This window comes from Monodelphis domestica, chromosome 3 (assembly GCF_027887165.1).
Source record: "Monodelphis domestica isolate mMonDom1 chromosome 3, mMonDom1.pri, whole genome shotgun sequence".
In the NCBI taxonomy this organism is placed as follows: Eukaryota; Metazoa; Chordata; class Mammalia; order Didelphimorphia; family Didelphidae; genus Monodelphis; species Monodelphis domestica.
This window is the reverse complement of record NC_077229.1, coordinates 188,463,246-188,485,581: the sequence shown is the minus strand read 5'-3', so window position 1 is coordinate 188,485,581 and position 22,336 is coordinate 188,463,246. Positions and strand designations below refer to the sequence as shown.

Here is a 22,336-nt window from a genome sequence, read left to right as displayed (position 1 = left end):
AAACTCATCTGTATTCTATATTAAACAGACCGATTTTTAGGTGACCAATCATTAAATACCCTTGAAATCTATAAAAGCTTAAAAAGAATAGAAAAAAGCTTTCCATCTCAGTTAGCTTGGAACTAGGACATTGCCAAACTGTATTAACATTTCAATAGCTGTATAGTTTCCTCCTCCTAAGAAGTTTTGAGTACTCTATCATTAATTAGCTCTCTAATCTTTCCAATAGTAAATGACAAATGGTGTCATTAACAAAGATAAAGCGAGTTGCCTAAGGCTGCTAAAATCAGCAGCAGAGGCCTGGCTTGATTTGTGGGGGTGTTTATTATTTATGCTTTTTATATTCTGCTGTAATGCCTCTCTAGGCTGTATCACCTCTCTTCCATGGAAGTCTTACTTTGCTAACTCATTTTACTGTGGTGACCTTTGGTTTTCAATTGCTATTTATATATGTGATAATACATAATATATAAATTATATTATATAGTTAATATATAAATATATAAAATAGCAATTATAATATGTAATATAATTAATATATTTTGCATAATGTTAATATGTAAAATAGCAATTATAATATATAATATATATTTTACATTATAGATAAGTGATCTCTATATCCAGGAAATGAAGTCTCTGCTTCCAGTTATTTAAATGTTTCTAATTCCTTTTGCTGCTCCATGTAAATTTAAATGTAACCTGATGCAGTTGCTGAGTTTGGATTTGCAAAAGTGGAAATTTAAAGGGAAATGCTGTTTCTTAACTTAATCACCAAGAGGGGGGAGAGAGAGAGAGAGAGAGAGAGAGAGAGAGAGAGAGAGAGAGAGAGAGAGAGAGAGAGAGAGAGAGAGAGAGAGAGAGAGAGAGAGAGAGAGAGAGAGAGAGAGAGAGAGAGAGAGAGAGAGAGAGAGAGTTAAAATTACCTGTAATTTTAACTTTACTTTTTCTCATGCAACATAGCAACTAATCCTTCTGTTAAATTTATTTCCCTAACAAATCTGGTGATTCTGGTCATTCTATTTTCTGATCCAAGTTGATAGTCCAAGTTCACTTTATGTTTGTTTTGGGGATATAACTTTTTTCCTCTGATCTCCTTACTAAGATGTATCACTCTTTTGAAATGTTTTTAATTCTTGTCTACTATTGAATAGATCATTACCCAGTTCAGAGCTATGCAGATGAAAGTTATACACTCCATTGATGGTATGTGGGTAGTTTGCCTCATTTTACAAAATATTTGCATGAAAGTTGACTCTCCTTTTCATCATCTATCATATTACATATGCATCCCCTGTCTTATTCTTCCTGAACTTTTGTTTTCCCTCAAGCAATCATCCTATTTATATACATTCTCTTATCTATATACTGTGCTAAACCTTTTGAAAAAGGGTGCTTTTCACTGGATACCTCCACTGATTTTTTTTTAACTGTAGTTTTTTTTCCTTAACCCTTTTTAATCTGGCTTCTAATCTCAGCACCTTCTAAAAAATATTTTTATTCAAGTCTTTTTTTGTCTTTCTGCAGCATTTGACACAGTTGACTACTCTAACTTTCTGGATAGGTTCTTCTTTAATTTGAAATACTTCTCTCTCCTGAGTCTCTTTCACATTAGGTTGAAGGTCTCACTTAATACTTTATCATTTGTCTTATCTTTTAGATATCATTCTCCATTTCTCTTTCCTTGACTTAACTGATACTCATTCTTCCTATTCTTATTCTTACACTCCAATTCTATCTTTTCTTTCTTTTTCTTTCCCTTGATTTGTTCTTTTGTATGTTGGTTGGCACAAACCCACCACCAAACCATCCCCTCCCTCCCTCCTCCTCCCTCCCTTCCTCCCTCCCTCCCTCCCTCCCTCCCTCCCTCCCTCCCTCCCATCCCTCCCTCCTCCCTCCCTCCCTCCCTCCCTCCCTCCCTCCCTCCCTCCCTCCCTCCCTCCCTCCCTCCCTCCCTCCCTCCCTCCCTCCCTCCCTCCCTCCCCTCCCTCCCTCCCTCCTCCCTCCCTCCCTCCCTTCCTCCTTCCTTCCCTTCCTTCCTTCCTTCCTTCCTTCCTTCCTTCCTTCCTTCCTTCCTTCCTTCCTTCCTTCCTTCCTTCCTTCCTTCCTTCCTCCTTCCTTCCTTCCTTCCTTCCTTCCTTCCTTCCTTCCTTCCTTCCTTCCTTCCTTCCTTCCTTCCTTCCTTCCTTCCTTCCTTCCTTCCTTCCTTCCTTCCTTCCTTCCTTCCTTCCTTCCTTCCTTCCTTCCTTCTTCCTTCCTTCCTTCCTTCCTTCCTTCCTTCCTTCCTTCCTTCCTTCCTTCCTTCCTCCTTCCTTCCTTCCTTCCTTCCTTCCTTCCTTCCTTCCTTCCTTCCTTCCTTCCTTCCTTCCTTCCTTCCTTCCTTCCTTCCTTCCTTCCTTCCTTCCTTCCTTCCTCCTTCCTTCCTTCCTTCCTTCCTTCCTTCCTTCCTTCCTTCCTTCCTTCCTTCCTTCCTTCCTTCCTTCCTTCCTTCCTTCCTTCCTTCCTTCCTTCCTTCCTTCCTTCCTTCCTTCCTTCCTTCCTTCCTTCCTTCCTTCCTTCCTCCCTTCCTCCCTTCCTCCCTTCCTCCCTCCTCCCTCCCTCCCTCCCTCCCTCCCTCCCTCCCTCCCTCCCTCCCTCCCTCCCTCCCTCCCTCCCTCCCTCCCTCCCTCCCTCCCTCCCTCCCCCTCCCTCCCTCCCTCCCTCCCTCCCTCCCTCCCTCCCTCCCTCCCTCCCTCCCTCCCTCCCTCCCTCCCTCCCTCCCTCCCTCCCTTCCTTCCTTCCTTCTTCCTTCCTTCCTTCCTTCCTTCCTTCCTTCCTTCCTTCCTTCCTTCCTTCCTTCCTTCCTTCCTTCCTTCCTTCCTTCCTTCCTTCCTTCCTTCCTTCCTTCCTTCCTTCCTTCCTTCCTTCCTTCCTTCCTTCCTTCCTTCCTTCCTTCCTTCCTTCCTTCCTTCCTTCCTTCCTTCCTTCCTTCCTTCCTTCCTTCCTTCCTTCCTTCCTTCCTTCCTTCCTTCCTTCCTTCCTTCCTTCCTTCCTTCCTTCCTTCCTTCCTTCCTTCCTTCCTTCCTTCCTTCCTTCCTTCCTTCCTTCCTTCCTTCCTTCCTTCCTTCCTTCCTTCCTTCCTTCCTTCCTTCCTTCCTTCCTTCCTTCCTTCCTTCCTTCCTTCCTTCCTTCCTTCCTCCTTCCTTCCTTCCTTCCTTCCTTCCTTCCTTCCTTCCTTCCTTCCTTCCTTCCTTCCTTCCTTCCTTCCTTCCTTCCTTCCTTCCTTCCTTCCTTCCTTCCTTCCTTCCTTCCTTCCTTCCTTCCTTCCTTCCTTCCTTCCTTCCTTCCTTCCTTCCTTCCTTCCTTCCTTCCTTCTTCCTTCCTTCCTTCCTTCCTTCCTTCCTTCCTTCCTTCCTTCCTTCCTTCCTTCCTTCCTTCCTTCCTTCCTTCCTTCCTTCCTTCCTTCCTTCCTTCCTTCCTTCCTTCCTTCCTTCCTTCCTTCCTTCCTTCCTTCCTTCCTTCCTTCCTTCCTTCCTTCCTTCCTTCCTTCCTTCCTTCCTTCCTTCCTTCCTTCCTTCCTTCCTTCCTTCCTTCCTTCCTTCCTTCCTTCCTTCCTTCCTTCCTTCCTTCCTTCCTTCCTTCCTTCCTTCCTTCCTTCCTTCCTTCCTTCCTTCCTTCCTTCCTTCCTTCCTTCCTTCCTTCCTTCCTTCCTTCCTTCCTTCCTTCCTTCCTTCCTTCCTTCCTTCCTTCCTTCCTTCCTTCCTTCCTTCCTTCCTTCCTTCCTTCCTTCCTTCCTTCCCTTCCTTCCTTCCTTCCTTCCTTCCTTCCTTCCTTCCTTCCTTCCTTCCTTCCTTCCTTCCTTCCTTCCTTCCTTCCTTCCTTCCTTCTTCTGAGTTCCAGTTCCATATCTCCAAACACTTATTGGTCTTTTCTTCCTTTTTTTTTAAAACCCTTATCTACTGTGTATTGGCTCCAAGGCAAAAGAGTGGTAAGGGCTAGGCAATGGGGGTCAAGTGACTTGCCCAGAGTCACACAGCTAGGAAGTGTCTGAGGTCAGATTTGAACCTAGGACCTCCCATCTCTAGGTCTGACTCGCAATCCACTAAGCTACCCAGCTGCCCCCTTATTAGTCTTTTCTAAATGAATGTCTCCTTACTAGTACCTTAACATATCCAAAGTGGAATTCAGTATCTGACCTCTGTAAATCTGTGTGTCCTCCCACCTTTCCTATTTTTGTTGTATCATCAGCATCCTTTTAGTCCTCTAGGCCTCGCAACCTTGGAGTTATCTTTTCTTTCCCTCCATTCCCAATCATAGTTGCCAAATACTTTTGTTTCTACTTCCACACTTTTTACCTGGAATCTTGCTTTCTAAGCAGATGAAGCTTAGCTTGGGGTACCTCTGACCCTGCTTAATCTTTCCCCTCCTGGTTAAGAGTTCTAGGTCTCCCTCCATGTGGAATAAGCCAGCTGGTACAGAGGAAACTACTTGACCCAGACCTAGAAGAAAGAGCATTGGATTTGAAGAAAGAGGTAGTGTAATACAGAGGAAAGAGCTCTGATTATGTCATCAGAAAACCTAGGTTCAAATTCTGCCTTTGATGCATGACCTGTCAGACTTTTGAGTAAGTGACTTGACTTTGCTGGGCATCAGTTAATGAAAGTGTAATGTGCAATTATTGGTCCAAGGGTCTACTGAGACCCTTTCCAACGCCTCATCTATGAAATTAAATCTGTGTTCAAACCCTGACTCCATCACTTGCTAATTAATGTGTACCCAGATGAGTCACTTCATATCTCAGAGTTCAAGTTTCCTCAGCTATTTATTAATAATAATAATATTTGTGATATCTATTTCACGAGGTGGTTGGGAGAAAAGCATTTATAAATCTTAAAGCTCTATATAAATGTGGATAGTTATTTTTGCCAGGGACCCTTAGGCTATTCCCGCTTCTGTCTAGTTTCCTGTGAAGGAACATTTTGGGTCTTTCACTCTTTCAAAGTCATCTTTGGTACTACCTATCAGGATAACACAAAATGTTCTAAAACAACGATATGGCACACATAGACATACATAGATGCTTATAATTCCTGCCAGCAGATCACCAGAAGGGTATTTATTGGCACACCTTAAATGACTGATTCTATTATTTCAACACTCTGTAGAATGTCTTTTAAATGATAAATACACGTGGTATAGAGATATTTCCTTATACTCTGGTGGGACTTGGGATTGCAGAGTCTTGGAGAAGCGATTGGCTAGATATATAGCCAATTTCTTTTCTTTCTTGTACTGTTGATGATGGAGAGTAGAAGTTCAAACCTTTAGGTAGGATTTCCAGAGTGCAACCTAAACTAGATTAAAATGTAATTAGGAAATATTTCCCAAAATAAATAAAAATAGAAAAAATAGATAACATTAATTTATTGTTCCCTAAGTCAACATGATGCCATACCACTGAGGTAGAGAATAGTATCAGCAAAGTGATTGTGAGAAGGAACTAGTCCCAGATTTGTGTCATTTTCCTGAGAACAAGAAAATCCTCAAGTACCTCTAATAAAGGCAGCGAAATAGTACTGTGGCAAGAGGGCTAGACTTGGCATCCGGAAGGCCTGAGTTCTGATGCTGCCCCAGATATTTACTCTGTGACCTGGACAAATTGCTATATCCTTCTTAGCCTTGGTTTCTAGCTGCAAAAAGAGAAAATAATAGCATCTACCTCTCAGAATTGTTTGAGGACCAAGCCAGATCACATATATAAAGCTTTTTAAAAACCCTAAATACTGTATAAATGGTAGTAATTATTATTATTATAAAGGATAAAAGGGAAGAGGGATAGAAAGAGTCACTCTAAGAACAGGAGTTCAGGTTTTTCATCTAGGACCTACTTTTCTTTTGACCATCAAGGATTCATCTCATCCTCTTCACCCTCATTTTCTCTCTCTAATTTATTCCTCTTTTTTTTTCCAGAGGGCTAAGGATAGAGGACCAAATGAGGGGAAACTATTTACTGAATTGGAGTAGGCAGATTGAGTGTATTTGAAGTAGACTGAGGTGTGCAGTCTTCTAAACTAGTCCTGACATCCCAATTCAGACACTGCCAACCTCAGGCAAGGGTAATCTAAAGACACAAAAATTTCGGGTTCCCTAGGGCTGAGCTCTCATGTTGGCTTTTTGATGATTTGATTAAAGCAGTTGACAGTAAGGTGAGAATTTCTCATAAGGGGAACTTTTCCTGAGGATATAGCCTGAGCCAAAACTTAAAAAAAAAAAATTCTTAACTCCTGTGAATTCCTAGTTGATGAAATAGATGTGAAGAAAAGGAAGGGCATCTTTTTTTTAGGGGAAGAAACCTATTGTCGGCTTTCAGGGCAAGTATCTTCCTCTATTAATTGGAATCATTGCTCAATGTAATTATCCACCTCCATCCGACTAAATTTTTTAAGTGGCATTACAGATCTCAGGCTCTATTCAATGTAATACCTAAACTGCACATGTAATACCCAGTGGAATTGCACATTGGCCATGGGAGAGAGGTGGGGGGATGGATGGAGGAATAGGATATGATTTTTGTAACCAAGGAATAATGTTTGAAATTGACCAAATAAAATAAAAAAAATAAAACAAATTGGGGTTCTGGGGGCAGCTGGGTGACTCAGTGGCTTGAGAGCCAGAGGTAGAGATGGGAGGTCCTAGGATCAAATCTGGCCTCACTTCCTAGCCATGTGACCCTGGGCAAGTCACTTGACCCCCATTGCCTAACCCTTACCACTCTTCTGCCTTAGAATACACAGTATTAATTCCTTGACAGAAGGTAAGAGTTTAAAAAAATTGGGATCCTATCTGGAGAAAGAGTAAGGCTGGCACAATCCACAGTGAATAGGAATAGAGGAAATCCCTTCTCAGGAATGTCATACTCTTCAGCTGTTCTCCGTTGCCCCTTCTGTGACTTCAGTGACATGAGGAACTTCCTTGGGAATAAATGATGCCTTCTGTCCATCTGTCACAGGCTATTATTGCAGGAAGGTCTGGAAATAATTTCCGTGACTGCTGCTGCTATTATTAGCACTCTCATTACTTAATTCACCCTGATAATAATCATCAATATAATGCATAATAATAATAACTGACAATTTGTAGAGCACTTTAATATTTACAAAATATTATCTGTGTGTGTGTGTGAACTTATTTGATCCTCATGGCAACCTCGGTGAAGCTCTATTTTATAGATGTGGAAACTGAGGCTAAGGGAAGCTAGGTCACTTGCTTATTGTCAAACAGATAGTCAGTATCTGAGCCTGGATTTGAAAAAAGATCTTCCTGATTCCAAGTCTTAGGCTCTTGCCAGTGCGTCACCTTGCTGCCATTGGATCTAGAATAACCATTTGCGGTGTGCTTTCTTTACAATTCCCTATGAGGCAAGCATTATTGCAGAGAGTATGATAAAAGGCCTCTGACTCCCAGGCCAGAGATGTTCCCACTTTTGAGCCGTATTGGGAAGGTTAGAGAAATTCTAGCCAGCCCGCATCCTTCAGAGAAGGCAGTCTCAGGGTTGGGGTGTTCAGTAACGAGTCATTAAACACTTAGTATGTGCTAATGAGATAGAAACAGACCCTGCTCTCAGAGAGCTCAGATTATGTGGAGAAGGCATGTTAATAACTGGATATATACAAGGTGGATACAGTGAAGAGAGAGAATCATTCAGTTGCCATTGGATCCAGCCTATAATGTCATTAGTGCTGATTAAAAAGTATCTTTTGGGGGCAGTTAGATGTCTCAGTGGAGATGGGAGATCTTGGGTTCAAATTTAATCTCGGATACTTCCTTAGCTAGACTCTAGCCTTTACCACTCTTCTGCCTGTTATTGATTCTAAGACAGAAGGTAAGGGTTTTAAAAAAGAAAAGAAAAGAAAAGAATTTTCTCTGTAACCTATGGTCTCTAATGAGGGCAAGCCTGCTACTTTCAGTAGCAGGTCTTTCCTCTCTTAGATGTTTTCCTGAATATCCAGACTACATTTTCCTCTTTGCAACTTCTGTTCATTTTTCCTAATTCTGTTTTCTGGAGCCAAGTAGAACAAGTTGAATCCCTGTGCTTTTTGGGGAGAATCCTTCAAGTATTAAAAGGTAGTTTTTTTTATCTCTAGCAAATATTTTGTTCTTAGGACAAGAATCTCTAGTTCCTTAATGTTATTGCCTTCCTCTGAATATTGTTCAGTTTATTAGTGACCTTCCTAAAATTTTATTTTTTTCCTTATGGTTCCTGGTCTTCATAATGGAAGATATTGTAAAAATTGTGTACTTCCTAATTATGCAAAATGGAAAATACTAAATGGGATCCAGGAGATAGGGCTTGCACAATTTTTTTACAACCGACATTTAAATGCAATAGGTTTTTAGATACCCTGGAGTTGAAGCTCTTTAGACAAAAACAAAATAAGAATGTTAATGGAGGAGATTAGTTTACTGGTAGTGATTCATTATCATAACTCACTAATTTTCCAAATAATTAAGTGTATCTGCTTGTATGAACTTGCTGTTCTTGGTATAATTAGAATGGGGAGAAATGTATTCCAGGTGAAAAAAATGGTCTAAGCAAAGACATCTATTGGAGAACAACAGTTAAAAACTCTTCTGATGCAATTAATTCCTTTGGAAATGATAGTACGTAATTCCTATATTGATGCCCTGCTATGATATCCTGTGGAAATGACTCTCAGATATCAGAGGGGAATACCTATGGAGTCCAAAGTCTGACACCTTCTAGTAAACAGTAAAAGCTTTGAGTGTGGATCTGGTAAGGAATTTATGAGATCTTCTGAGAAGTATACAAACTAAATTAGGAAAAACTCGTGATGAAGTGGATTGTAGAGTTGACAGTTTTGGTGACAACACCTTTGAGATACCAACTCCTGTTTTTGTCAGTTTTTATTTCCTAGCAGTTCTATTGCTTTTGGATGTCTGAACTTTTCTATCATGCCTTTCTTCTCCAGGAAACTCATAGTTGGGAAATTCTATAATCTTGTAAGATTGAATCTGCCTGGTACAGATCATCTTCAGTGCCCTCTGCTCCTCTGATTATTAGACCCAAGGGCTGCAGAACAGCTTCTCCCTATTTTTCCCCAGTTCCATGTCTTTTAGAAGACTTCCTATAGAGGAATCAGTTAACAGTTGCTCCAGTTGTTTTGTCTTCCTGGAAGTCTTTGCTTGATTAATTAGGTTTTTGGGGTTTTTTTTGCTGTAGTAGTTTGTCATTTCTTGGTATTAGTACTTGTTTTTTACTGCTCTTTCCTTTGTGCTTCAGTAGAGTTGAACTTATTTCATTACAGGATTGAATGATCCTTGAAACACTTGACTTCTCTGTACCAATATTTGGTATGATATCTCTAACGGTCACCAAAGGGTACTCTTTAAGAACTACAACTTTTTCACAGTTCTTTGGTTTAATTACACCATTAAAAGCATAACAAAGGGACACCTATGTAGCACAGTAGATTGAGCTCCTGCCCTGAAGTTGGGAGGATGTGGGTTCAAATCTGGAGTTGTATGACCCTGGGTAAATCAGTTAACCCAATTGCCTAGCCCTTGCTTCTCTTCTGTCTTAGAATTGATATTAAAAGAGAAGGTAAATGTTTTAAAAAAAGCATAACAAAAAAAATCCAACAATGAAACTCATGTACATGCCAGGAAATCGAGCAATGACAGAAATTTAACTGACAGAAAATTAACTAAAGGGGAAGAAACCAGCTTAGTATGGTTTCATTTGGTCAAAATTAAGCATTTTGATTCAGTAGAATAGCAAGCATGCTTGACTATTGCAGTAACAAAATGGAACCATGGGTGTTTGTTTGTCCTAAGCAGTTTTTCTGTACTTTCCTTTTTCCTCCCTTTATAGGGGTGTCATAAATCACTTTAAAATAATTTTATACTTTAATGATATGAATTTTTATTATTCCCCTTTACTTATGTAAACCTAGTCCATTCCTTAAATCCCAGATTGTCTCAAATGTTTCATAGAGTGGCTCCAACCACACGTCTAATCCAGACTCCTTTTTTTCTTTAGATTTATTGCATTTGTTATGAATACTTTTGAGTTTCTCATTCAGTTGTTCTTTCACTACTTGTGTTCATCTTTGGCTTTTCATCTAAATTGTACGTAGCGAGAACATATCTTACCCTTGTTTTGTAGCTCCCCCCAGACATCTTGTACAGTTTAAATTGCTCAGCAAATACTTAATGTTGATCCTGAAGAATTTATTTATCTGATTTTAATTCACAAAAGTTAGAATAATGGCTATTTAACATAAACCCAAATTATATTTATGCTAAAAAATATCAACTCTGCAAGGACCACATAAGGGAAAAGCTGCTGGATCACCACTCATGTGAGACAAATTCTAGAAGTTTTAATAACTTTCTAAGCTTATAGCTCAATGTGAGTCCATATGTATGATGTGGTAGTCAAATATTCTAAAGTGATTTTAGGCTGTATTAATGGAAGCACAGCTTCCTAAATTAAGGGATAATGGGCACTTTATATTCTATTTTGGTCAGATCACTTCAAGACAAACTTAACTCATTGGAAGTTTTCTAGCCATAGTTGGATGCCTTCTCGTCAATTATGCTACAAGAAAGATTCCTATTCAGAAATGGTTTAGACTAGCTGGCCTCTGAGGGCCCTTTTAACTGAAATTCTGTGAATATTGAGCCCACTTTTGGCCACCACATTTATAAATTGGAGCATGCTTAGAGGAAAGTGAACAGAACCATGTAATGACTAGCTACAATGCCATAGAAAAGATTTGGTTGGAAAAATAGAGACATTTAGTTTGAGAAAGAACACTTGGTGGAGATGTGATTGTTGGGTTCAAATATTGGATGGACCACCATTTGGAAGAGATTAGACCTAGCCCCAAACGGGCAGAACTATGGTTAATGGGCATGAATTATAGAGGGAACATTTCAGGTCATGATTAGTGAAACTTTATTGGATAATTATAGCTTCTCCAAAATAATGGAATGGACTGATTCTGGTGCTAATAAATCACTGGAGTTCTCCAAGTAGGGGCTGGATGACCACCTGTCAGGCTGTGATAGATGGGATTCACACTTCAGCTATATATGGGGCTAAATTAAGACATCTTTTAGTTTTAGGATATTATTATTTTTTTTGTGAACATTCATTTCAGTTCAGCAGTCATTTATTACATTCCTGCTGTGTGCAAAGCACTCTGCTAGGAGCTAGGGATATCATAAAAATGAAATTGCTCCTGTCCTCAGCAAGCTTTCATGTGGTGGAGAGGGGAGAACATGCTTTATTGGGGGAAGTAGAAAGTGAATCAAAGTTTCATTACTTTTTTTGATCATTGAAGAATAATTCTAACAACAGGTGAAATGTATTTTTGGGTGTTGGAATCAGTAAAGCTAAACAGTTATTGCTCTTTTTTCCTTTTTTTTTAAACCCGTACCTTCAACATTAGAATAAATACTGTGTTTTGGGTCCAAGGCAAAAGAGCAATAAGGGCTAGGCAGTGAGGGTTTTAATGTGACTTAACCCAGGGACATAGAGCTAGGAAGAATGAGAGTAGATTTGAACTCAGGACTTCCTGGCTTTCAATGCACTGAGACACCCAGCTGTCCCTTTATCCAATCCAGTTATTTCTAATGGTCTTTAGAAGCGTTTGACTTTTAGCATGCTGTACATTAATTTTAATTTAGTTGAGAATGGTGACTTGTTTTAAAGTATTTAAAAAGGCAAAGAAATTTCATTACAGAGTATGATTTGTGCCTCATTTTAACAAATAATTCAATTAATATGAATTTGTATTTGCTCTGGACACATTAAGTCATTTTGATTGTCATACAAAATTCCACCTTAAAGGCAGATTAAATTGTGGACTTTTTTGTTGTTGTTATGAACTTATTGCATCTTTCAAGTGATTAAGATCATAATTTGGCTTCTTTATATTAATCAATTTATGATAAGATAATTAGATTGGTATTTCTCCTATGCTGTACTAAAAGATTGTTTTTTTACAGTGATATGGGGAAATATTGTAGAAAGGCTCAATGAAATAATGTGATTGGAATGGGTTAATTACTCAATGAACTCCCAGATGGTATTTATGATACTTGAATGCAGTCTGGCAACTTCATGAGATTGTTTTGTTCTTATGATTTGCTGAAGAGCAATGGATTGTAATAATAATCCAACCATTTCTTTTTAGAAGTAACTTTTTTTTTCAGTGTTTTGTTTCATTGTTGGTTTTTTCTCCTTCTCCCAGTGTGACAGATGGCGGCACAATGTGTGACAAAGGTGGAACTGAGCATCTCCTGTAACAATCTTTTGGATAAAGATATAGGCTCAAAGTCAGACCCTTTATGTGTATTGTTATTGAATACCAATGGACAACAGTGGTATGAGGTAAAATGTTAAAAAATTCCATTTGGAGGGAAGGGTGGTCCAATTGTATTTTTCATAATGGGAAGAGGTTTTTTAACAGTAATGATCAACTAATCCAAAATGAATCTTGTTTATATTAAGTCAAACACCTTTAATTTGTTCTTTAAGTCATTCATTAAATAAATTTTCTAGATAGAAAAAAATCTCATTAGCCATTGGAAATATTAGTCAATTTTGTTCAATAATATTGAAAGTCGAAACTTTTGAGCCCCAAAATGCACATCTATAATCCAGTGACTCTACTAATATCTTATTCTTTCTGTAGGTTGACCGCACAGAAAGGATTAAGAATTGTTTGAATCCCACATTCACCAAAAAATTTCACATTGATTATTATTTCGAAGTGGTTCAGAGGCTGAAGTTTGGGATTTATGACATTGATAATAAAACTATTGATTTGAATGATGATGATTTCTTGGGAGAATTTGAAGGGACTCTGGGACAAGTAAGTATGACTAGCTGCTGAGTTCTTTAATAGTCTCATTGCTTTTATGGTAATTCCCATATGTGCTTGCAAAATCATAAAGAAGTTTTAACTTTTTTTTTAACTTTTAAAATTACTTAGTTGTTAGTTCATTGTGTTTAACTTTTCACTATCAGTTTTGGAGTTTTCTTGGCAAAGTCACAGTAATGGTTTGCCATTTCCTTCTCTAGTTTATTTTACAGATAAGGAAATTGAGGCAAATAAAGTTAAGTGACTTGCCCATGGTCACACTGCTAGTAAATGTCTAAGGCTGGATTTGAACTGAAGTGTTTCTGACACCAAGTCTGACACTCCACCCACTGAACTGCTCCATCTTTAGTTTTATTTTGTTTTTATATCATTTTCATTTCCAAGTATGTTTTACTCTTTGGGAAACCATTCCCTATGAAAAATATTAAAAAGAGGGGAAAAAGAACAACTTAGCAAAACCAATTAAAATCAATTCATTAACTCATTCTAATCTATATATTTCACATCAGTAGTCTTCCACCTCTGTAAAGAAAAGGAGGTGAAAATTTTCTACTTTTCTACAAGTCTAGCCTTGGTCATTATAATTAATCAGCATTGAGGGTTATTTTTGCTCTTTTTATTTATCTTCTTGTAGTTGTGTATATTGTTTTCCTGGTATCTACTTGCTTCACCTTGCATCTGTTCCTAGAAATTTGTATATTTCTCTGAATTCTTTATATTTGTTGTTTCACACGGAGCAATAATATTTAATTATATTTATGTACAGCGTTGTTTTTTTTTTTAGCCATTCCACAATTTATGGGAATAAATTTTGTTTCTAGTTCTTGACTTGGGACAGCGAGGTGGTGCAGTGGATAGACTATTGGGCTGCTGAATTAGGAAGATATCTTTCTGAGTTCAAATCCAGCTTCAGACCTTTATTAACTGTGTGTCCTTGGGCATGCCTTTTTACCTTGTTTGTCTCAGTTTCTACACAGCGAATCCATCACTTCTTTGTCAGACTATGGATAGCATGCTTCCTTTTTGGTCCTTAGAATTGTGGGTTATTATTCCATTGATCAGAAGTTCCAAAGTTATTTTTTCTTATAATGCTATTTTTGCATGAATTCCTCTCATTCTGCCCATTTCACTCTTTGTTCATATACATCTTCCCAGTTTTCCTTGAAATCATCCATTTTACTATTTCTAGTGGCATAGTAATATCCAATTTGCATCCATATGCCACAATTTGTTAGCTATTCCTAAGTAGATGAGAACTCCCAAGTGACAGATTCCCAAGCTATTATTTAGGAAGTGAAGAAGAGTTCCAATTTGTACTAGTGGAGGAAACATCCACATGAGGAAATCATTAATCATAGCATCATAGATGGAAAACAGACAGAGGAGACCTTGGAGGGTCCCCTGTTCCTGCCTACTTATTCTGCAGATAAAGAAATGAATGCTCAGGGGAATTAAAGTGACTCACACAAGTTCACCCCAATTGAGTGGCAGAGCCAGGCTTTGAACTCAGCCTTCAAATCCAACGCTCTTTCCCCAGTGTGGTCTTCTTTGATCTTTTTGAAGGACTCAAATAGACCTAAAATCTCATATAGCCTCCTGTGGGGCAGATCTCAAGCCATGCACGCCTGTCCATCCTGGGTGACTCGTCTGCATGCCCTCTTGAGTCCACTTTCCTCATTTTCTCTTGGTAGTACGAGTATCAGTGGAAGCTAGACTGTTTTCTTGGCATTCCTTCTTTGGGCAACATGACAAGCCCATCCATCATCTCTTCCTACCATACAATTCCTTGTTTACTCCATTCTTTCTGAGAATTTTTCATCGGTTCTACATTGGAGCCCTCCTACACCCTCCTTGTACTTCTTCATCTTCCTCTTTGTGATACTCATTTTTAGTTCACTGGAAGCTGTTGGATTCCATGCTTTGCTACCATAGGGTAACCCTGTTGTTGATGTTGAAAAGAACCTTTGAAGTATTAATTCTTGACTGCACTTACAACTTCACTCTTGAATTAAGAGCTTTGAAAAGTGGGTTAATTTTCAATAATGTATTGATAGTTATCTGAAAGCTTATTTTATGTAAAAAATAATGAACAATAAATATTCTCCTAGGGTACAAGCAACACACTTTGTCATTAACTCATTCAGAACACATTTAATTATATTAATGTTTAATGTATGATATTCTAAACTTGGTGCTTTAGTGAATCTTGGACTTGGAATGTGTGACCTACATATAGCCAATGATAAAAGAAAAATAACCTATTTACTTAGCAATGCTATTCTCTATTTATTGAAATGAATTGAACAGGAATCTTAACTAATTGAGCAGCAATTTATATTCAGGGCAACAATAGATGGTTTTGAGTAATCAAAGTAAACCTTAGTTAAGGCCCTGCTTTAACAAAATTATTTTGAGCATTTCTGTATTAATTGATGTAATAGTTTTTGTAATCCACTTCCTCACTTGGCTGTGGAAATGGCCTTAGATTACTCTTGTTGCAGTTTACTCAAAATGCATTTTATCTAAAAACTATGCTCATTTATTTCCACATTACAATAGTGTTAGAATCTTTTCAGTTTAGTCAGATAAGATATTTTACAAAGGGATGGAGATTATTTTATATATTTATTTTTAGTCAGTGAAAAATGTTTCCCCTCTGATTTTCCCTTATGAAACTTTTATTACTGAGGAGTGGATGATTCTTGGAACAGAGTTGTCAGTATTAATCTCCTCTACTTTGGGGAATATGCTCTTTGATTCCTATAGCTCTGTAATATGAATCTTTGTTGAAGTAGCTCTGATAGTATCACAACTCAGTTAAATTGAACCTTAGCTTTTTGCTTTTTGAGAAAAATATATTTCTTTGCAGCATAGAAACATAATTCTGTGAAGGATTAGAGCTGTGAGTCTAGATCTGTAGATCTAGATGGTAATAAACCATCGAAATATGCTGTATATTAGTGTGTCCAGAAAGTATTTTCTAGGGATTAAATGTTGAAGTTGTTTGAAAGTTGAAAAGTGTTATAAAGGGAATTTTGGGGAAGGGAAAGGTTTGAGGAAGGAACCACGACAGTTTTATAAACAGTTTATTAAATAAAAGGGAAGGGCAAGGGATGGAAATCTAACTTACAATTACCCACCCAGATATTAATTAATTAAGATTTCCTAATCTAACTAATCTGACTGCTAAAGGGTAAGAAGTTTAAGAGGGATTTCGTAAGGGGAAGCCAATCCAGGGCCCTAGGGATTTTCTCATACACAGGAGACCTCCTTGGGTCCAGCCAGCGTCTCAGAGGGATGACAGCAATCTCCGTTAGAAAATCCACTTTTCTAGGCAGGTTTCAGCAACTGGAAGCAGGCAGAAAATTCAAACAGCCAAAGGGAAGAAAATACTGAGTTTGGGTCCACCCCAAACTCAGTCAGGTATTCTTCTGTTCTATCTTGTGAGCAGGAGAGATGCAGCCTCTCCCTTCAATGGAGTCCAGTCACAACTGACACACAAAATGATTTTTCCAGTAACTGTCTCTGTGTTCATACCCTGCTCCTAGGAGAGTTCTAAGTGGAATCTTGACCCTGCAACCTCTCATGCATATAACTTTGCAAAATCTCCTTACTACAAGAGTCAAAGTTGCTTTAGATGCTATTATCAAATCTTTTGACCCAGAAGGGACTTGAATGTGATTTGTATCTGAGAAGAAAATTTTTCCCTCTTTTTCCATTACAAGAAGGAGTTGAAAAGTCTTTGTCTGTAAGGATATTAGCTAGTGTGGGTTAGGAGATGGTATCTATTTAGGTAACCACTTTGAAAATTTCTAACAAATGCTGTATAGATAGCCATATTTTTAAAGTGTTTTTTAAAAATAGTTTTCAAATTCACAAAGGAAACATTTAATGTTTCCATTTCTTATAACTGTAACTTTTAATTTCAAATTTTTTTAATAAAATGAAATAGATTTTCATTATAGCTTTTTTTGATCCTAACAGATTGTTTCTAGTAAGACGGTAACTCGACCATTGGTCCTCAAAAATGGAAAACCTGCTGGGAAAGGGAGCATCACGGTAAGATGTAAGGCTTTTGCTTTTGTTAAAGTAGTTGGAAGAAATGGGTAAGATATGTAAGAGGCGGCATGGTGTAGTGATTAGAGAGTGGGCCTCAGCATCACCAGGATCTGGATTTGAATTCTCCCTCTGATGCATACTTGCTGGATGATTTTGAATGAATCCTTTAATTGCTCAGTGCTTTTATCTACTCTTGACTCTTAAGTTGTGGAGAAGATGCCAATCTGTATTTATAAGAGGATGTTTCTTACCAGTAGTAACTGCTTAAAGCAATAAAATCATAAATCTTAAAAAAAAAAACCAACCCTCAAACAAACCAACCAACCATGAGGTAGCTATTTTTCAGTGATACTTTATTTTTTGTTTTTAAAGCAAACGAACACATTTTCCCTCCCAAATGGTAAGTTTTAGAATTGGGCTTCAGAATTTTGAAAAATGTGGAAAAAAAGGCAATTCTTGCCATCTAGAGATTCTTTGATCTCTTAGAACTTTGTTCTGGAAATCTCTTCTTGTTTTAGTTACTGGAAGTTTCTTCTAGATGCCTAAGAAACAGGAGCTCAACTACACTGGACATTTGTGTGTTTGTCATGTGAGACCTGTGACAGCTATCTCCACATGCTCTTTTTTCCCTGCTTCCAAGGGCTAGTGAAACTAGCATTTCCTGGAGAGCCTCATTCCTGTACCATGATGCGCTGAGTGGGAAGTGATTCACAAACTAAGTGGCACATTTTGGCTCTCTTTAATTCTAGCATGCTTCCTTAAAACCAATGGACAAACTATATGATTATTTGAAAATAACATTTCTATGAAAGATTTAATTAATACTAATATTTCAGTAGCCATTCTATTTACTATCTTCCCATCCCAGCTACCCAAGTATAACTATGGTCATACCCATTCCCAGGGTATCCATCTTTTACTTGCATTCTTAGGTATTAATCCTCTTTTTGGTTTTATCTGTCACTTCTCTTTTGTTACCATGCATCTTATGCAGGAACAGAAATCTTATTCATCTGTATAATGTAGTAGACATTAATTAAATACCTTCTGTGTTCAAGGGATGGTGTGAGACACTGAGGTATAAAGAGAAAAGAACCCATAGTTCCTGCCCTCAGGGATTGTACATTATAGCAAATAGATTCCTAATTTTGCAGGTTTTTTTCAAATACCAAAATAAGTCTATTTTGAATTATTTATGAGATTATTTGATCTGATGCAGCTTTTGGCAATCACTTTGTGATTTCTGGAGACCCATCTATTAAGAACATGGTAAATTCCTCTGGGGAAAATCATGTTAGAGCTAGTTTTGTTGTTCTGAGTTCCTGACCCACTAGAATTCCAAGTTAATGATAGCATTAATATTTTCAAATTTAAGTGAAAAACTCCTATCTTATAGCTCTATTTTAAAGAAGGCTTTCTAAGAAGTAGCCCTAATATTAGAGAACCCTGTAGGTAATAATATAATATCAAACCTCTTTAGCTGGCCTCTCTTCTTCTGGCCACTAATACCTAGACAGACATATTTTGGGGAGTATTGTTATTTTTGATAGATGCCTTTTGTTGTTACATCACATCAATTTCCATATATCTCTCTTTTCTATTACCTTGTAATAAAGATTAAAAAATAAATAGGGGAAGGCAGGTAGGTGGCACAGCGGATAGAGCACCAGGTATGGAATCTGGAAGATCTGGATTCAAATTTAATCTCAGATACAAGTCACTTAACTCCATTTGCCTAGCCTTTGCCCTTCTGTTTTACAGTTCTTACTGAAACAGAAGGTAAAGGTTAAAAAAAATATGGGTAAAAGCACTTCTGTAAATTCAACCAGTGCATTAATAATTTCTATTAGTACATTTAGTATATACCCAGATTACTCCACTTCCAGAAAAAGAGATAGGAAGTATATTTTCTTAACTCTTCCACAGGGCAAAACTCGATGATTTAAATTACACAAATTAAGTTTTGTTTTACTGTTCTTTTTGTTTATATTATTGTAGTCATTATGTATATTATATTCCTGTTTATGCAAACTTCACTGTAAATCCTTTTTAAATTCTTCATTTTTGGCATTTTTTATATGCATAGTTTTTTTTTCGCTTGCATTCATATATCATAATTTGTTTATCCATTTATAATTGGTGGGGATAACCAATTTAGAAAAAGAAGACTTGGGCGTATTTCATTTTGTAGAGCATTTAAAAAAAATTAGGGTTGGCTCATTAAATGCAATTCTTTGTTTCAGACATTTAAAAAAATATGTTGTGACATGCCTTTCATCTATATTCACCCATCTGTGTATTCAATGTTAGCAAAATTTTGTTATTAAATATTTTAAAATCTACCTTTAAATTAGGATAGAATAATGCACAATTATACAACAGGATATATCAAAACTAGAAAAATAGAGTAGGGTTCTATGTGGTTTCTATTTTTTTAAATTAAATTGTCTATTATTAGATTTCAGCAGAAGAAGTAAAGGATAACAGAGTGGTCTTATTTGAAATTGAAGCAAGAAAACTGGATAACAAGGTTGGTAGAATGTAAAGGTTTCAGTAATTTAATAACATTCAACTAAATCATGTTAGTTTCTTTTTGGAAGGTGATTTGGTTTCATACAAAGTCTAGTAATATACCTTTTGTTAAAAGAACAGAAGGAGGAAGGAGTCTGGGATATTATGATATGTATAAATTGATTTTAGTATCTGAGTAGTTAATTACACCCAGATTCTAATTTATATCTGATGCCAACTCTACAGTTTTGATCTGAACCCATAATCTCTGAGACATTGCCTGCTCCACTTTTACAACTTAAGAGTATTCACTTTTCTTCCCCCCAAAAAGGATTGTGTGGAAGTATTCATGTTAGTTAAAAAAAATCTTTAATGGTAATTCAGTTCTTAACATTTGTTTAAATAGTTTATTTTATTTTATTTTTTGTTTGCTTTATATCTGAAGATGACTATGATCTTGTTTGGGCAAGATAGCTTTGGTTTGGAATTAGGAAGTTCTGATTCTTGTTTTGGCTTTGATATTGGCAGGATGTATGACATTTGACAATGAACTGTACCTCAGTATGTTTCCCCCATCAAATGAAATTTATAATAGTTTCACTGCCTCACAAACTTGTTTTCAAACAATCATTGTAAAGAGTATGTTATTTTAATTTAATAATATACTTAATTTAATTTAATATATAAGTGCTTGTTATGTGTTACATGCTGTGGATACAAAAAATAAGTGAAAATGACCTGCCCTCAAGGTGCTTATAATTGAATGAAAGACATAATATGTACATAAATAAGTATATGTAAGTTATATAGATTAGATACAAGGTAACATTAAAGGGGAAGTCACTGACAACTGGTAGTGGTGGTGGTAGTAGTAAGATTAAAAAGAAGAAATAGCTCTTAGAGGATTTTGGAAGACCAAGAGCACTAAACAAATGCAAAGTGTTAGTATTACAGAGAAACTAGCCATGTTTTGCCATGGCAGAAATGAGATTAAAGTTGAAAGATGCCCTGCACACATGCTCTATCCACACGTCTTTCTGGAAAGGGTTTACTCTGGTGACCAAAACTCCTCTGAGACATGCTGAGGAAGGAAATTACTTGTAAATGTAGCTGGGACAATCAGGGTGCTTAGTTCCATATGAGGAACTTGGGTATATATAGGATGGCAGGACTTTTGCTAGTACCAGGATACATTTTAGCTATTGGAGAGTCAGATAACTTGTTGGATCTACAATGGAGCACAGAACTCCTGTAGGAGATACTGTGGGGAGTAACACAGGAAGCAGAATGTGCTGATAATGGACTGCTAATGCCACCTGAGGATTCTTCTTTTGCTTCTAGAAAGTGGAAAGGGACATGCGTATAAAGATGTGTTTGATTCTCATGCTGATACCTAATACTGAGACGATGGTTGTATCACAAACTAGTTAACTGGTAGGAAGGGAGAGTTAGGGGATGGGAGGGTAAATGGCAGGAATAGCATTTAGAAAAAGCAAAGTTAGGTGCCACTTTTAAGTATAATATATAATATAACAATGCAATATAATATAATATAATATAATGTAATGTAATGTAATGTAACGTAATGTAATATAATGTAATATAATATAATTAACATTAGTGTCTATTTAGCCCACTGATTAAGTTTCTTCTGAGCTCCTGAATTATTTATGTTGTTACCTTATTTGCTTAAAATAAGCAACCAGTTGAGTGATGAGGCAAGTTAACTTTATTCTTTATATATAGACTAAACCACTGTCCCCATTAGCTATCTAGCTATAAATATGAATCTGATACCAAGAGGAAGGTGATCAATGCAAATCTAACTCTTCTACTAGAAAAAAACTGTTCAAATTTCATTCATTTTTCATCCATGGTCAAAGTTGCTGTCTTTGCATCAGAAAGACATTTCTTTTTCTTTTTTTTTTAATCTTTTAATTTTTATTAATTCATTTGTTTGTTGGTTTCATTGAAATTACCAGGAATCTTTCTTCCTTCTCCTTGAACTAGAGAAGGCATCACTTGACAAAAAAAAAATTGGCTTGCACTCTTCTATTTTAAATTAGATTCACTAGTTACTAAGCAATTTAGGTTTCTAAAAATTTTTTTGAGCATACGTATTTATTTAGTGATGTTGTTCAGTGGTTTCAATTGTGACTGACTATTCATGACCCCATTTGGGATTTTTTTTCCTTTTTTAAATTTAGAATATTTTTCCATGGTTACATAATTCATGATTTTCCATCCCCTTTTATTCTCCCCCCTCCCAGAACTGACAATCAGTTCCACTGGGTTATACGTATATCATTGTTCAAAACCTATTTCCATGTTATTCATATTTGCAGTAGAGTGATCTTTTAACATCAAACCCCTAATCATATCCATATTGAACTACACAACATTTCTTTTTTCTAAGTGTAATGACATCTACTCTCAAAGGCAATCTTGCTCTTAGGGATCATATATTATTACTGCAAAAAGATTTCTAAATTTGTGTATTTTCTAGTCCCTTAGCCTTCAGATCTGGGCAGTAGGATAGTTGGCTTTTTTCACCCCTAATTTAATTAACACCGACGTTTATCTGAACTGAACCTAATTTCATGTACACGTTACAGTAGCAGATGGTTTCACTGCTTTATTTTTAGGATATATTTGGAAAATCTGATCCCTACCTGGAATTTCACAAGCAGACATCAGATGGACAGTGGCTCATGGTACACAGAACAGAGGTAAGTTGGAGTGTCAGTATGGAAAGTATGCTTTAGAAGGAACTTACTTTCAGTTGAGTATCAGCATTTTGGATGTTTTTTTCCTTTTTCTCTCAGTTGATGCATTTTTGTCTCAACACAACTGAATCACCCCAAACAAACAAGACT

The 22,336-nt window shown here is 37.1% G+C and overlaps 1 protein-coding gene across 2 annotated transcripts in view; it reads left to right on the top strand.

Annotated features, from left to right (window-relative positions):
• Positions 1–22,336, top strand: part of CPNE3 (copine 3) — a 95,080-nt gene that overhangs the window by 47,099 nt on the left and 25,645 nt on the right. For both annotated transcript variants that reach the window (XM_056823353.1, XM_001368459.5), the window contains exons 2-6: positions 12,258–12,397; positions 12,702–12,881; positions 16,875–16,949; positions 19,408–19,479; positions 22,106–22,189. In XM_056823353.1, the coding sequence (XP_056679331.1) occupies positions 12,266–12,397; positions 12,702–12,881; positions 16,875–16,949; positions 19,408–19,479; positions 22,106–22,189 (543 nt within the window). In that variant the 5' untranslated portion in view covers positions 12,258–12,265. The remainder of the gene's footprint in view (positions 1–12,257; positions 12,398–12,701; positions 12,882–16,874; positions 16,950–19,407; positions 19,480–22,105; positions 22,190–22,336) is intronic.